General features: G+C 60.1%; 1 protein-coding gene across 5 annotated transcripts; it reads right to left on the reverse strand.

Annotated features, from left to right (window-relative positions):
- Positions 1-968: 968 nt before the first annotated feature.
- LOC123820185 (butyrophilin subfamily 3 member A2-like) lies at positions 969-14,499 on the reverse strand. 5 transcript variants are annotated; one of them, XM_045840906.1, is made up of 9 exons: positions 14,271-14,497; positions 9,729-9,855; positions 9,146-9,270; positions 6,553-6,685; positions 5,995-6,336; positions 4,115-4,396; positions 2,908-3,095; positions 2,638-2,701; positions 969-1,937 (listed from the first exon to the last, which is right to left on the reverse strand). In XM_045840906.1, exons 1-9 carry the CDS (start codon positions 14,391-14,393, stop codon positions 1,558-1,560), a joined length of 1,764 nt encoding a protein of 587 aa, XP_045696862.1. In that variant the 5' UTR covers positions 14,394-14,497; the 3' UTR covers positions 969-1,557. The 5 variants fall into 5 exon arrangements, with proteins under 5 accessions (XP_045696862.1, XP_045696896.1, XP_045696877.1 ...); XM_045840940.1 differs by lacking the exon at positions 14,271-14,497 and adding an exon at positions 11,294-11,401 and having other exon boundaries at positions 9,183-9,270; XM_045840921.1 differs by lacking the exon at positions 14,271-14,497 and adding an exon at positions 11,294-11,401 and having other exon boundaries at positions 8,902-9,270.
- Positions 14,500-16,292: the final 1,793 nt, after the last annotated feature.

Below are 16,292 nucleotides of genomic sequence, written 5' to 3' on the forward strand. Positions count from 1 at the left end.
GAGTCCCGGGGAACCAGCCTGTGGACGCCCCCGTCGACCCCAGTGACGCCAGGGACTCAGTGGGCAGGGCCGCCAGGGCTGCTCACCCAACCCTCCTGGCCAATAAAGGGGTCCTGACGCCCAAATGCGCGGTTTGCCCGCCGCAAAGAACGCCGTCATAAAATCCTGGTCCTTTCATGTGAGCCGCGTCCCCCTGGCTTCCGCGGCCCCATTTTCCTAAGTGCCCAGCTCGGGTGCCCTCCGCCCACCCCCGGATGAGGCCCTGCCAGGCGGAGGACCAAGTACCCTGCACGCTTGGCCTGTCCCTGAGGTCCAGCTGGGGCAGCAGGGCGAGGCCCGGATGGGGCCACATGGGACCATCACGGTTAGAGGCGCAAGAGGACACGGGCACAGCCCAAGGGGCGGCTGAGGCTGGGCAGGCGATGGTCTCTCGGGGCAGGGCCTCAATCCCAAAAGGGTGTCCCGAGCTCAGGCCCAGTCTGCTGGGGACAGGCGGTCTCCCCTCCGCCTCCTAGGTGGGCGTCTACCCAGAGTATCCGGACACACCGGACCTGGAAGCCGGCCCACCAAGACCCCAGAGGACTCAGGCCCAACAGGACCGGGGTGACCCCTATCTGACCCGGGAGCCAGCCCCTCCGCTGGGGTCACCCCTCGAACGCCCTGTTGTGAGCGCTCACCCTGCTCCTGGGAGCAACCCGCTACCCTAGTAATCCTGGACCCCAAACCACAGGGACTCATTCCCAGAATCTGGTGTGCTTCCTGGGACTGAAAGTCCTGCCCCACCCCACCCAGCCCCTGGTTTGCCTACTGGAACAGATCCTAGGCAACCGCCCCAGGCTTCAACACCACCGTCCCGCGGCATGCTGGGAGTTGTGGTGTACAGGTGGACGTGGCCGGCGCACTGGAGCCTTGTCCCTGGGATCACGCAGGGTGCTGGGGAGGACAGTCCCTCGATGAGGCCCCGCACAGGGCCGAGGGGCAGAGGTCGAAGTCCCTCTGCGGAGACGCAGGCCTCAGGGACAGGTCATCTCGTGCATGGGTGTTGAAGTCAGCATGACCCCCATGGTGTGGGGACAACCCCCAGCCAGACGGTCAGAGATCCGCCCCTGGGGCTGCAATGGGCTGGCCCGACAGAAGACCAGTTCCAAGCAGGCTGAGAGGAAGGGACTGGGGGTGGACGGGGCGTGCGTTCCAGGCCGAGTGGACTGTCCTGCGAGTGACCCCAGGAGAAGCCAAGCTGCTGGCAAACTCAGCGTGACCACATTGTATGCAATGCCAAGAGGTTTGGGCTTGGGGCGTGGGCAGGGGCTGCCAGTTCCCCTGAACGAATCAGGAATGGCAGGACCCTCCCCAGGGTGGGGTAAGGGTGGGTGGCAGGGAGGGTGGAGGCCAGATCTGTGCTCCCACCCCCAGTCCAGCTGCAGTGGAGGAGACTGGACTCGGGGGGGCCGGAGGGGAGCCAGAGTGGACAGAAGCTGAGTCAGTGATGGGCAGCAGCGTGGAGGGAGGCGGGGCCTAGAGGGCTGGGCACACAGGTCTGGGAGGGACAGGGGACCCTCACACCCTGGGGTGGGGGGGACTCGGGAGGAGATGCCTGTGGGGATGACACCCAAGGGTCTGGACAGGACAGGCTGGCTGGAGTGGCGGAGACTTCGCTGAGGGACTGCGTGGGAGCTGAAGGTGCTTGGTGTCATTCTTCAGACGCTCCCGCAGCCGCATCTCATGGAGGGCCGCCACGAGCCCGCAGGGGGATGCGGTGCGCCCCAGCTCGCTCTGCCAGCGCGGCAGCATCCTGTGGTGCTGCTCCGCCAGGGTCCCCAGGTCCCCGTGCTCACAGATGACAAGGTTGTTCTCCTCCAGTCCCAAGAGCCTCATGAACGTCCTCCAGCTACATTTGGGAACCTCCTGCCCGAATCCAAAGTAGATCCTGTTCGTGGCTGAAAAAAGAAATCAAGGAGGGAGCCTTGGCCTCGTCCCTGGAAGGCAGGCGTGGCGTGTGCTGTGTGCTGTGGGGGTCCCAGCTGGCAACCAAGTCCAGGGTCCGCAGGAGGCCCTGGGCACCCAGGCTGCCCTCGCAGAAGGGACCAGGCAGGGGGACAGGAGAGCGCGGTAGGACACGACCCGGCCGGGCTCCTGACAGGCCTGACGCTCCATCACACGGAGCCAGGGAGCCCAGCAGAGGGGCCTGCGGGGCCTGAGGGTGGGAAGCTCCGGGTGGTGAGGTGTCCACTGAGGCGGCCCCTCCTGACCAGTGGGACGAGAGCGGCTGTGCGGGCAGCAGGGCGAGGTCTGTAACCTCGCGGGGCTCCCGACTGTCTGACCTTTGGATCTGCCACGTGGGGGGTCTCCCTGAGCTGTCAGAGGGACGAGAGTACAAGCAGCACGCGGCCTGTCGCTGGTGCCGCAGGAAACCCTCACCCCCGTCCCACTGACAGCAGCGCCGCAGCCCCCGGGGCCTCACCAGGCCTGGGTTTATTTATAGGGTTCCCTGGGTTCCTTCAGTGTATGGACTCTAACACCCCCTTGTGCACGGAGATCGCAGCCCCTTCCCCACTGGCAGAGACCACTGCCATGTGCTATCAGTGTCCCCATTTCTTCCCCAGGGCGCTTAGGACTGAAGAGAGAGGCTGAACTAACCGAGCAGAGGCTGAGATGCAGGTCCAGGGCAGCTGACGTGGTCACTACCAGGTCCTTGACCGCCCTGCAGGGAACAACGTGTGGAGTCAGTGACCATGTGACCAGGGACCCCAGGTCGCACAGGGACGGGGATGGGGACCTACTGAGCTCATCCTGCAGTGTCTCTAGACATAAACTGAACAAGAAAACCCATCCAGGGAATGCAGAGAGGGTCCAGGTGTGGATGTGGGCAGTGCAGGGAGGTGGCGACCACCTGCAGCTGGGCCTCACCTTGGGCGCTTCCCTCCTGCTGCAGCTCTGCCTGCGCTGCTTCTCTCTCAGCTCCTGCTCTCCCCTCCTCCTGGAAGAGGGCCTGGATACTCCTCCACCGTCGCCACAGCAAGTACCCCACATGCAATAGGAGCACCACAAGAGACAGCGAGGCCAGGGAGAGCACCACCACCCAAAACTTTGTGTTCCTGAAGAAGGAGCCTGCAAAGGGGTAGCGTCAGCCCCAGAAGGGATCTTCTATCCCCAGAGCGCCCAGACTCTCACTGCCACACAGTCAGGACGGTTTTCCTGAAATGTCTCCGCCCCCATGGGATGAGATGGAGCATGAGGACGCACAGACAGTGTCACTGACGTCCCCTCTGCACCCTGCCCCCCACTACCTGTGCCCCAGTCAGCAGAGTCTGGTGACGAAGAACAGACTCTGGGGCTGGGGGGCCTGGGTTCTAGTCCCGGGTCTCCTGCCCGACCAGCGCTGTGACCTTGAACTAATGACGTAACCGTCTGTCGCTGCGTCCTGATCAGTGAGAGCATTTAGTTAGTGCTTATGCAGTGCCTGACGCAGGGTGAGTGCCACGCAGGTTTCATTCAGTTTTCAAAATTAAATATATTTTGTTCTATCTTGTTTACAGTGAAAACAGCCCCTATGCAGCTGGTGGGCATGCTGTCCGCCTCGGCCTCTGTCTTGGTCACCTGCCCACCCCAGCACAGCGAGCAGGCCCATTCAAACCCAGGAGCACCAGCGTTTAGGGCGCTGTCTCCCCACAGCCCGCCACCAGAGGGCTCCACCACCTCGTTTTTCCTTCTGCTGGCAATTTCCCAGGGGCAAAATATTTCCAATTCCTAAGATTTGGCATCCTCCTGGGAGTTTTAACTTTCTCAGAACTCATGACTCCTGTTTTTGCCGTTTTATGCACTGTGTTCCTTTATATTATAAAGAGATTGCCCCTTTCACTGAGATTTGGGGTGTACCTATTTCCCCTCCTGGTGTGTTTGCTGAACTTTCCCATCTGCCCCCACGTCCCACTGCCTGGCACCGTGTGTGGCAGGAAGAGCTCAGAAGGTGTCTGTGACATGAACCACCTCAGAGGAAGGGGCCCCAGGTCCCTGATCTGTGCCCTCTGTGCCCGCAGGGGACCAGGTGAACAGCACACCCCGCACCTTCCCCCAGGGGCACCGAGGAGCCCAGGGCAGGGGGCAGGGCACTCACCTGGGATGGAAAGCCTGGCTGACCTCTCCTGGCCCAGAGGCGGGTTTCTGATGACACAGGAGACCCCCTCCCCAGAGCCTTCTTCCAGGATCACAGAGGCTGAGGCTGCATAAAGGCCCTGGGGGTCTGCAGCCTCACATACTGCCTCAGAGGACAAGCTCTGTCCCTTGGCGTCTCTCCACTGGATCTGGGGCTGCGGGTACCAGCCGGCAGACGTGCAGTTCACACGGATCCCTCCAGCCTCGTAGCCCTTCATGTCAATGTGGGGATCAGAGCCCAGCACTGGGGAGGAGAAGTGAGCTGAATCGTGGTGAGCCCCCTGTACTTGTGGGGTCTCCTCACCAAGGAGGGGCACCCACACTGATGAGCCCAGCAGGGACTCACCAGGAGCTGCTCCCAGCGTGTGCTGGGCAGCAGAGACTGATCCCCGATGGGGCCACTGCCTGACCCTGGCTGGACCCTGGTGCTGGATCCAGGGGGCTCTGGGCCAGAGCAGAGGCTGCTTCCCCCAAGTCCCCTTAGAGACTGCCGCAGCCTCCCCTCCCCGCCCCCCCGCCCCAGACAGGCTAGTCCCTGGCAGAGCCCCTCACCCCTCCCTGGCAAGCATGGAGGTGGTGCCCCTCAGCCTAAGTGGGTCGTACCCCACTGCCCCTGTCCATGTTGCCCGTCCTGTGGGGGCTGTGCCCTCCCGTGAGCAGGAGGAGACACACCGTGTCCTACGGCCGCCTGAGCGGTGACTCGTATGCACGGCCCCTCAGGAGGCTGCTGCTGCCCTCACTGCCAGGCTGCTGGGCTCTCCCTGCAGGGTCTCCCCCAGAAGCGCCCACAGCGAGGCTGTGCAGAGGGGAACCTTTCCCACGGAAGACAGCGGACCCGGGGCCAGGAAGCGGGGAGGCACTGCCACCTGTCCCCACCCCCCTGAACACACGGAGGGGGAGGAATCCCTCTGAGGACCTGAACCCACAGAGTCCTGCAGGGAGGGCTCCGTCAGGGGAGCAGAGGTCTCTAGGAAGGGACAGCAGGCTGAGGAGGGGCTGTGCGGGGACAAGGCCAGGGGGCCGCACTGTCCCTGCTCCACCAGCCCCCACGCACTGGAAGCCACAGGGCAGGGCTGTGTCCGGGGAACTCAAACTGTAACTCTGAGGCCCGGACATGGGCACTTTCGTGGGGCGGCACCTCAGGCAAGGCGCTTCCTCACTGGGGTGGGTCAGGGCCACGTCAAGGTCACTCAAGGGTGGGTGACAGCACAGAGGAAACAGGAACCGTGTGCAGTGACCCACCTCCCTGTGCCGGCTGTGAGTGACCAGTGACACCCCCCAATATCCTGACTGGGTCCCACCCAGAGCCCAGCGCTGCTTCCACATCCCCCCGAACTGCACCGAGTCCTCCCTGACGCCCCCTCTCTGAGACACCCCCGTGTCCACGTCCCCAGGGGAGCGTCCTCCCTCCCTGCACCGAGGACGGACACAACCTGTCCAACTGCAGCTGTGTTCCCGGGGGTTTGGTGGGGGACGGGGGCCCCACAGGTTGTCCCTGCAGGTCAGACCCCTGGACTCACAGCAGCGGGCACCCGAGGCCCCACAGCCACGGTGTGAATCACACTGAACCAAACACCCGTTAGCCACCCAGTGCGGGGAGGGCTTCTCCTCCTTCCCATCCCCAACCTCCACTTCCCTCTGAGACGGGTGGGCGGCGTGGGGGACTCTGTACTGGGTGCAGGAGGAAGTCACCCCAGGAGACCCCTGGGTCTGTCACCAGCCTCAGAGGCGCAGAGATGGAGGCAGGGGTGGATGCTGGTGAGCAGCCCACGTGCTCTGGGGTAGGTCTGCAGCCCCCGCCCCCGCCCAGGGAAAGGAGCCTGGAACAAGCCTGAGCCTCACCTGCCACCTGCAGCTCCACCTGGGCATTTTCAAAGAAGTCTCCATCTTGGAAATAACACAGGTAGGTTCCGTTATCAGAGACGCTGACGTTGTGAATCCGGAGAGCGGCCTTCCCCGCAGTGACGTCCTCTCTTATAATCGAAGTTCTCCCTCGAAACTCCTCTGCCGGCGTGTCCTCCTGCCCGTGTGCGTACACGTGCACTACCTGCCTGCGGCCGGGTCGCTCCCACATCAGCTGCAGGGCCTCAGCGTTCATCTTCGGGGACAGGTGACAGGGCAGGTCTGCGTCTTCACCCACCATGACCAGGATGGGCTCGGGGGGTCCGACCACAGCAAACTCAGCTGGACATCAGAAGGGGGGGCTCCGTCAGAGTGAGTAGGCCCAGAGGGCCAGGGGGTGTCCCAGGCAGGGAGGGTGAGGTGACAGACACCTAGACAGGAACTCAGTCCTCACACAGGTGCGGTGTGGACAGGCCTTGCAGGGGTGGGTGGAGTCCCGGGTTCTGGCTGGGCCCGAAGGGAAAGGATGCGCACACACAGATGCACAGCCGGTCCTACCTGAGCAGGGGCTGAGCAGCTGGACCACGGCGAGGCACACAGGGAGGGCAGGCAGTCGGGGCACCAGGCACCTCCCCATCCGGACCTGCTGTGCACAGAGAGAGGCCAGCAGGGGCTGGGCAGCAGGGACCACCTGGAAGGAGGAGGAGGGTTCCACGTGGAGAGGCTGCCTGCCCAGGGCCGACCCGGGCACCACCACCATCACTGGGGACCCCAGAGCCTCCTCTGCAAATGTCCCCTGGGGGTCTCTTCCCCTTGGATCCCTCTGTGGAAATCAGCCATGAAACGTGGGGCGGTAATGCAGGTACCTATCTCTCGCCAGCAGGGAGCACCAGGCTCTCCTGTGGGAACCTGCTCAGAAGCCCCCCACTGGCCCACACTTCCCTGCCCCAGCCAGGTTCCCACCCCCCAGACCACCCTCTGAGGAAGGCAGGCCCCTGGGCTCTGAGTCTCCATCCCGCTGCTGCCCCCTGCAGGCCGTGCTCCGCAGAGCAGCCAGCAGTCCTGCCCCCTCACCTCCCTGCTGCTCAGCCCCTCCAACGCTGTCCCCTTTCACCCAGAGCAGAAGCCCACGAACGTTGCACCCTGTGCTTTAAAGTACCTGACTGTTTTAAGGGATGGCTATGTTGGGGGGCAGTGATTCAGGGAAAATAAAGACTACTGTCCTCAAAATAAAAATAAATAAATAAAAAATAAGTAAAAGTAATAAAAATATCTCAATGATTTAAACTTTAAAAATTTCCCTAGTGGGGAACACATTTCCATATATTTTCAAGGATATTTATTGCTTTTAATTCCTATCACAGACCATGTAAAATATAAAGCATAAAGGAGTGAAATTTAAATAACTTAGAATGGGAATTACATGCTGTGTTTCATGTGAATGTGAACTCCTGTGGATGCATTTGGCCACATGCACACAGGGGCGACCCAAAAAGGGAATTTACTCATAAAAATTAAGTTTTTATTCGCACACCTTTGCCTTCGGTCCCCCTCACATGCTCCCCCCCGATGGGGGGCACCCATGGGGGCGGCCCTGCACCACCCTGAACACTCTTTGGACTCGGCGGCTCTGACGCCTCTCAGAGCTTCTGCCATTTTGTTTCACATCCTACATGTCGGGACGTTTCCATTTGTGGACTCTTTTCAACCGAAAAGAAAAACAGTCGCTCTGGGTGAGATCGGGGGAGTAGGGAGGGTGGGCATGTGAGTTTTTGGTCAAAAAGTGCTGAACACTCAGCACAGGGTGGGCAGGTGGGCTGGTAAATCACCCCTCATGAAATGGGCCGGTGCTCTGGGAGAGCTGTGGGAAAAAAAAATCAATAAAGCCCAACGCAGCCTCTCACAACAAGGCCAGCTGGTCACTGATGCAGATGGGCTCCTGGAACTTTCTCTGTTAGTGGGGAATCCTGGACTGCAATGGCTTGCCCTCCAGAAGGAAATTGCTGGTTCATTTTTTTTCCTCCATTTTTGGTTGGGTCACTCCTTATATACCAAATACCCTGAAAAAGTTTTATCCATAGCACTACAGATTACACTGGCAGGCAGGAATTGCTTTTAAAGTGAAACTGGCATTAATACAAAAATTCACATTTAATTCTGTTCATTATAATAAAATCTACAAGAGCACAGTGTATAAATTGCATCCAATTTTGTTATAATTATGAACAAAAACATGTTATTAAAAACATAATTCCTCGCCCTGGCTGGCATGGCTCAATGGATTGAGCGTGGGCTGCGAACCAAGGCATCGCAGGTTCGGTTCCCAGTCAGGGCACATGCCTGGGTGGCACGCCACAGCCCCCAGCAACCGCACATTGATGTTTCTCCCTCTCTCTCTTTCTCCCTCCCTTCCCTCTCTAAAAATAAATAAATAAAATCTTTAAAAAACCCCGCATAATTCCTCTCTGGCTGGTGTGGCTCAGTGGAGTGAGTGGGGTCTGGGACCAAAGTGTTGTCGGTTCGATTCTTGGTCAGGACACATGCCTGGGTTGTGGGACAGGTCCCCAGTGTAGGAGTGCAAGAGGCAACCACATACTGATGTCTCTCTCCCTCTCTTTCTCCCTCCCTTCCCCTCTCTCTAAAAATAAATAAAATCTTTAAAAAAAGGTAATTCCTAGACACACCGTGACACAACACCCAATGGTGAGAAGCCGAAAGCTCCCCCTCTCCGATCAGGAGGAAGACAGACGCCCACCCTCACCACCTCCCCGCCCCAGAGCATTGGGAGTCCGAGCAACAGCGGTCACGCGAGACAGAGACAAACAGCAAGCACATCCGAGGGAGGAGGAGCCTTCGCACTGCTCGCAGACGGCAGGACGCGGTACGTAGGACCGTTTGAGGACCCACCAAATCCCATGAGAACGTGGAAATGAAGGCAGTGAGGTCGCAGGACACAACGTGGACACCAGGTGCACTTCCGAGCAACAGTGACGGGTAACCAGAGGGAGGTGTCGTCAGCCCCTCCTGCGGCTGCGTCCGACAGCAGAAACCACCCAGGAACAAGGTCAACCAGAGAGCGGACAGCCTGCGCCCTGACGGCTGGAGGAACCGAGAAAGGAGACCAAGAGGGGACACGTGACGGGGGACACACACTGAGCTCAGGGTTGGCAGGAGCAACACTGTCACACCGTCCTCGCTGCCCAAAGTGAAGTGCAGACTCAGGCTGTCCTTGTTGAAACGCCGATGGCCTTCTTCTCAGACGGACAACAAGGAATCCTGAAATATATTTATTTTCCATGCCTTGCGGTTTATTCATCACTGAGGCAGACACGTCAGCGGGGGAGTCTGCCGCCTTTCTACCTGGCCTGACCCCTGCTCACATTTAAGTACCCCCCTCCAAGTGCTCGGGACTGTGGGCCGAGGGTCACTGCCCCAGTGGCGGGAGCACTGGTTGGGACGCTGGCAGAACCCGAGCCCCCTCCGCAGACTGCAGGGCACGCAGAGGTGAGTGTTAAACCCTGTGTGTTCCTGTCGACAGCGGCTCTGCATCCCGGGGGCCTCAGGGGGACCTTTTCACCACAGATTTCGTGTCATCCTGGCAGACAGTCGTCCTGCTCACCCCGTCACCCTCTTCACCTGTGACACCTGCCCTTGGGGTGATTCCTAGGAGCAAGGTGGTTGCAGGGCGGGCTGCAGAAACCAACGGGTGCCTGAGCCTCTTTGGGCGCACTCACCCTCCTGGCACTCGGCACACGGCAGGCAGGCAATCTCCGGGTTGCGATGAGCGGTGTGAAGGAGCCGGTTCGCAGGGGCTGCACTCGGTGACACTGTCCAGGTCCCCGTCTCTGCTGACGGAGAACCCTGTGAACGGGGGCGGACAGAGGTGATGGTGTGGCCCAGGGCACAGACCTCCCCTGGTCCCTGCGGCCTCTCCCTGAGGAGGTGCCACAGCACCTGGTGGCAGCTGGCAGCACAGCACCAACCCTCCCCTCCTGCCTCCTTGGGTCCTTCTGGACTGATTCCCGGCTCCATGTGTCCCAGGGGCTGGGGACCTGACTCACCCTCGGCTCTCCCCGACATTCTGCAGCTCCGGGAAGAGGGGTGCTGAGTGTGCACGCCGGAGCCTGCGCCCACCCCTCCCGGGAGGGCCGCTCCATAGCTTCGGTGTAGGGCTCAGGCCAGCCCAGGTGGTCGGACACCAGGAGTCTGCCCAGTCCCACCCGGGTTGATTTTTAGTAAATAAGACTGGCTTCTTAAATCTCCGCCCATGCCCGGAAGGGGTGGCTTTGGTTTTGGCAACACTAGTAGCCACGCTCAACACCCCAGTTTCAGGTCCCTGCTCTTCCCCCTGCACTCCCACCCACAGGCCCTGGGCTGGGAGCCAGCGCTCCTCCCACCGGCAGCCCCGCCCCCACGCCCTGGGGTTGCAGCCACCGTACTACCCACCCCCACCCGCGTCTGGTCCGGAAGGGGAATAGTGTTGGGTTCCCTCACCCTCTCTGTACAGTCAGGGCTCCGCCCGCCAGGCTCCAGGGAGGCCGGGCAGAACGTGGACAGTCCCCAGTCCCCCCAGGAAACCGTGGACACCTCAGGTTCCCGTCGTCAGCGTGACCTGCACCAGGGCACGCAGCCCGCGGGCGGTCCCTGTCCTGGTGTGTTAGGAACCGGGCACCACGGAAAGCCGCCTTGTGTCCACCCCCCCGCCCCGCCTCTCCCGTGGAGAAGTCCTGCATGAGTGGAATCGGGGCCGCCGCTGAGCTGGGAGAATTCCCAACAAGAGCCGCTGGGACCCAGTGCGCGGGGGGGGGGGCGGGGGGCGGGGGGGGACTCGGCAGGATTCCTCCTGCCCCACCCTGGCCCCACCCCGGCCCCAGCCCCGCTCAGAGCTCTCACTAGCCCGCCAGGTAGTCCAGCCCCGGGTGACCCCCGCCCCGCTGTCGGGGTCTGCTCTTCCCCGAGCGCCGCCACCCGCACCGCGCCCGCCCGGACGAGGAGCAGCGGCCATGTCCGGGGAGGGGAGCGCGGAGGCCTGAGCGAGCGCCGCTCCGGGGCAGCCGTAGACGCGGGGGTCGGGGTCGTAGTTTCACTTGTCAGCAGCCCGCCGCGTCCGCTGGAGAAATGCTGGCGGGAACGGCAGGCCCGGACGGCCTACTAGAGGGCGGCTTCAGTACGACTCTGCCCCTAGGACACGACGCAATTACGGTCTTTCTCCCGCTGGAGCTGCTCTCTCGAGCGCGCTGGCTCCCAATGAGCCACCTGGAGCCACGCCGGGAAAGAAGAAATGCTGAAAAGGCCTCACCGTTCAGACGGCCGAGGGGCAGATCGGCCCTGAGCCCTGGAGACTGGCTCAGCAGAGAAGCACCGTGATGGCTGCCTGGCAGTTCCCCTTCGGGGTGGCTCCGGGTGGGGGAGGGGCCGCGGCGGGGTGGGGGGGGACCGAGAGGACCGACAGAGGCCCCGCCCTGTCCTCCCGCAGCGCCCGGACCGCCCCCAGCCCGGGCTGTCACTCCCTCTCCTCCGGGGGCTCCAACGCGGAGCGCGCCCCCCTGGGCACCCCACTGGACACGGGCTGGAATCCTCCGAGACTTTTGGCGTCTTGACGTTGGCAATGATGATGATGATGATGATGCCCAGACAAACCGGGGGAACATGAAACAGCTCCCGAGAAAACCACCGCTGTCTGCACTCGGACTTCGGGAGAAACAGGAAACGTGTCAGTGAAGTCACAGGCCGACAGAGCTTCCAGCAGACGCGGGACCAAGTCCAGACAGACCGACCCCACGAGTGCTCGTGAAGGACGAGAAAACCCTCGGTCCAGGCACCTGCACCCCGCGTCCACAGCAGCACGGCTCACAGCAGCACCGCTCACAAGGGGGAGACACAGACCCCCCTCAGTGAGATGCACACAGGGATGTGCGTGGATGCCGCGTGTGCCCACAGACATGCGCACACGCACCCACTGGAACCCGTCACCACGGGAAGGAGGACCCCTGTCATCAGAGGACTGTGGACGCACAAGGGGACGGGAACTCCGTGAGGCACTGAGACAGAGATACCCCCCAGGTGACCACATGTCATGTGGGCCACAAACACCACCCAACGTCATGAGACGACCCCCTCTGACCCCCTTCAGGGGGTTCTGTCATTTTCAGACTGTGCAGGTGGGTCTTTGGGTGGTTGCCACGCCCTCCTCCAACCTTGTTTTCTGACAAGGTCTGAACGTGGAAAGAGGGCATTCAAGGAATCCATCTTCCTGGAAGAGAGCGTGGCATACAAAGGGGGGCGGTAATTTTCCTGGGGATTGCTCTTACTAATTTCCTTGCTAATATTAATCATGGTCTTACTTTGTACCCTGATTCCCATAAGAACAGGCCATGAGGAGAAAGAGGCTTGAAAAGAGTCAATGATTGATTTTGAGGGAAATTCTGAAGGGACAACTAGTTTTCCCTAGACTATTGAATTATGCCCAAATTGTTTTAAACAAGGAGTTTATAAACCTGAGGAAGAAACTATGCCCGATTGTTCCCATAAAAGAATTCATGAATCAGTTACAACAGGTTGAATTATTGGCGGACTTTCCCACCCCTGTTCCTTACCCATAGATACAAAGAGTCTTTCTAGAAAACAAGAAAAAAATTATATAGACCCTTACCCACAGCCCAAGGATACCCCTGGGTAACATGTTGGATTAATGGCAAATTATGGCATCCCCAAGAGTAGCTAATAGTCTCCAGACGGTTCCAGATCCCCCATTGCCTTATACAGGAGCATATAATGAGGGTGGCATTAGAACGGTCAGTAAGGATGGAGTCCAAGTGCCTTATAATAGTCTAAATTTCGTGGAAAGGCTAGCTCGAAGCAGACCCCCCTGGTGTTCATTAACTAAGGAACAAAAAAAGTCACTACTCCGCCAGCTTGTCAAAGGATTTTGCCCACACTTCCCCCTATCAGGCAGGAGCTACAAAAAAGAACTCTCTGAACTATCCAAACGAAAATAGAGTAAGACATGAGAAAGTCAAGAATGGCCTGTACCCTACAAAATCCAATAAAACTGTCTATCACCTTTAGGTCAAAAGGTTTACTGTGGCTGGATGTCCTGTCTATCTCTCCTTACATGTTTGTTTTGGTGAGCAAAAGGTGGTGCGATTGTCAGACACCTGTACCTCAGGTTTATTGATTCGCATAATTCCAATGAAGTTGTACAAAATAATTTCTTGACCAGAGAACAAAATCCCCTCTAATGAAATAGCCCTGAATGTCTAAAAGTTGTAGGAGTAACAGCCCCGCCTTTACCTTGAATAGGAATATACATCAAGTAGAATTAGACAGGCAAAGAAATAAGCAAAGCTGGTTAGCTATTCCAAACTAAGCACGTAGAAACAGTTACCAGGGAGTCAGAGTCCATGGTGCATAGAGAAACATTTTAGACAGAAAAGATAGATAGCTAAGTTAGACGTCACAAAGGCCTTATAATAAATTTCCTATAACCTCTACTCAATCTAGTGTATCCTTTTTCTGAGAACTTTAATATACAATAAGACATTCAAACTCTGCACATACAGCTAGTTTTAATTGTCTGAGGTCACTAGACTAGCGTGACCTGATATCCAGGTAGAAAAGTTCCTGCTTCGCCTAACGGAAAATGTCAATCACTGCCGAAAATGAAAGTATAAAAACCTGCTTGTACTTGCAATAAACGGAACAGAGCTTCACCGTCCTCTGAGTCGTGTTGTCGTCTGTCTCCCATCACTGACGCCTCACCCACTTTTCAGGAACCCCTGGACCCAGCTGCGGCCGGACCACGGCACCCACCAGGGTGGAAGGGGCTGGTGACACGCAGTACATCATCCCTGACTCCCTGAGGGGTGATGCTGACCCTGCTCCCTCTCCGTGTGCGTGTGCGTGGGATTTCCCAGTTTCCCACATCGGACTGAGCACCTTCCCATGTGAACACGATGACAAAATAGACATGGGGCTGAGAATGTGGAACCGGAGTGGCTCTCTGGGTCCTGTCACTTTCCTGCTGTCACACTACGTGGGGACCGACATGGGAGCTGACGGACGTCTCCAGCCGCGTCTCTGGGGGGCTATGACCTCTGCACTGCGCGACCGGGACGTCCCTCCTTCACCCGAAGGCCCCGCTTTCCCCTCACGTGTCTCGGCTGCACCGTGAGCGTCCCTGTGGCTAAGTCCCGAGGCCCGACGTGAAGGTCCGGCCACGGCAGGGTCAGGGGCTGGCAGGTCAAGGTCAGGCAAGGTGCCTGGGGGAGACTCACCCTGGGAGCAGGTGCCACACAGCAGGCAGGACCCCAGGCCGTTGGGGAACTCGGTGAACGTGCCTGGGTCACACTTGTCGCACTGTCCCCGGGTGTGGGGGTGGCTGCAGGGTTCACGGACATGCTCCCCTGTGCAGGAGGTGGGCGCTGTGGTCAGACCCCTCCAGGCTCGAGGGGCGTCCCTGCTGTGCGGCCTGCCCACCCCGTCCTGGGAACCGCCCCGCCAGTGGGAACAGGGAAACACTTCTGTCTGCAGTTTCGGATCAAAGTGACCTCTGGACGTCACTCCTTCTTGGACATGAGGAAGCACAGACTGACCAGGATCCCACCTCGGCCTCCTATCCCTGTCCTGCACCCGCCCCTCTGGCAGCTGTGCTGTGGGCTGCACACGGACCCCGGCCCCCAACCCGCAGACGCTGAGGACCCCGAGGTCGCGCCTCTGGTTAGCAGGAGCAGGTCCCAGCGCTCCGCCTCCCAGCCAGGGCCCAGGCTCAGCCTCTGGGAGGAGCTCCGCCCCGTTCCCACCCACAGGGGTGTGCCCTTCAGGACCCAGGAGCACCTCACTGGGCCAGCAGGTTCCTGCCACCCTCGCTGAGGGCAGACGGGGCTTCCTTCTACAAGGTGTCCCCTGGGGCCACGTCCCACCTCATGGGTGCTGCTAACCCGCCTCCCCCCTCACTGTCAGGAGAGGGCCCCTCCCCCCGGCCCGACACACGTGGACTCTGCGGTCCCTCCAGGCAGACCCGTCCCGGACTCACCCGCGGGGCAGAGCAGGCAGCAGTGGCCTGGGGACCAGTACTCTAGGGACCCGCAGCTGTCGGTGGGGCCGGGGCGGGCCGGGCTCCGCTGGAAAGTCTGGTGGGCGGGGGCGGTCCCCGTCAGCTGGAACAGAACAGGGGACATTCCCACCCATCCGGACTGCCCACCCGTCCTGTGCCCCGTGCAGTGGAGGGTGGTTCCCTGAGCTCTGCACATGCCTGAGCTGGGTTCCATTGGCGGGACTCCTGCGTGGGTGGGAACCTAGTCCCCTACCGGCTTTGGGATTGGCGCACTTACTCGCGGCACTGCCCCGCATAGCCACGCCCCTTGTGCCCACACAGTCCGGAGGCGCCGACCCCGATCCCGCTCTGCGTCGGGGGCCCGCCGGGGGCGTTGCGCTCGGCTCCCTCGGAGGGGGCGGCGCGCAGTGCCCAGCCCCAGCGTTTTCACCTGAGAGAGGCAGTGGGGCGGCCCTGAGAGCGAGGAAGTTTTGTGTATTATTCTTGCAAACGGCAACTCCGGCATCATCGGGAAGGAGATTAGGCGAGCGGGGAGGGGAGCCTGGAGGAAGGGAGGGAACCGGGGGAAGGGAGGGGAGCCCGGGGGAAGGAAAGTTGGTGAGCGGGAGCGGAGAGAGACGAGCCTGGAGGAAGGGACGGGAACTGGGGGTAGGGAGGCGAGCCCCGGGGGGCGCGGGGGGGGCGGGAACGTACGAGAACTTCCGCCACAGGTCGGAGGAGCCCCCAGCTGTGTGCCGGTAGGCGGGTCACTGAACCTCGCTGAGCCTCAGATTCTGGGAAAGCCCCGTCTGGTCCCTCGGGCCCTGGGCCCTCCGGAGATGCTGCACCTGCTGCTTGTTCGTCACTGAGGCAGACGTGTTGGCGGGGAGGCTGCGGCCTCTCTAACTGGCCTGGGCCCCTGCTGAGAGTTAAGCCCCCCCACTCCCCCCACCCAGTGAGGGGGTCTGTGGGCTGAGGGTCGTTGGGGCAGTGAATAGAATCTTAAAGAAAAATAAAGACATTGTATTTCTAGAGCTTCAAAGAAGTTTTTAAAAGATTTTATATATTTATTTTTAGAGAGGGGAAGGGAGGGGAAAAGAGACACAGAGAAACATCAACGTGTGGTTGCCTCTCACACACCCCCCACTGGGGACCTGGCCCACAACCCAGGCATGTGCCCTGACTGGGAATCGAACGGGTGACCCTTTGGTTCTCAGGCTGGTGCTCAACCCACTGAGCCACAGCAGCCAGGGCTAAAGAATTT

Source organism: Phyllostomus hastatus, unplaced genomic scaffold, assembly GCF_019186645.2.
Source record: "Phyllostomus hastatus isolate PE091 unplaced genomic scaffold, TTU_PhHast_1.1 phas_contig_1141, whole genome shotgun sequence".
In the NCBI taxonomy this organism is placed as follows: Eukaryota; Metazoa; Chordata; class Mammalia; order Chiroptera; family Phyllostomidae; genus Phyllostomus; species Phyllostomus hastatus.

What these genes read in the sequence shown, in the direction of transcription:
- LOC123820185 (XM_045840906.1), bottom strand. Translation starts at nt 14,393, where the DNA reads ATGTCCGTGAACCCTGCAGCCACCCCCACACCCGGGGACAGTGCGACA. An exon ending in CTGCCAACCCTGAGCTCAGT is followed by an intron (nt 6,686 to 9,145) that starts GTGTGTCCCCCG and finishes TCCTCCTTCCAG; the next exon opens with GTGGTCCCTGCTGCCCAGCC. An exon ending in GCTGCTCAGCCCCTGCTCAG is followed by an intron (nt 6,337 to 6,552) that starts GTAGGACCGGCT and finishes TCTGATGTCCAG; the next exon opens with CTGAGTTTGCTGTGGTCGGA.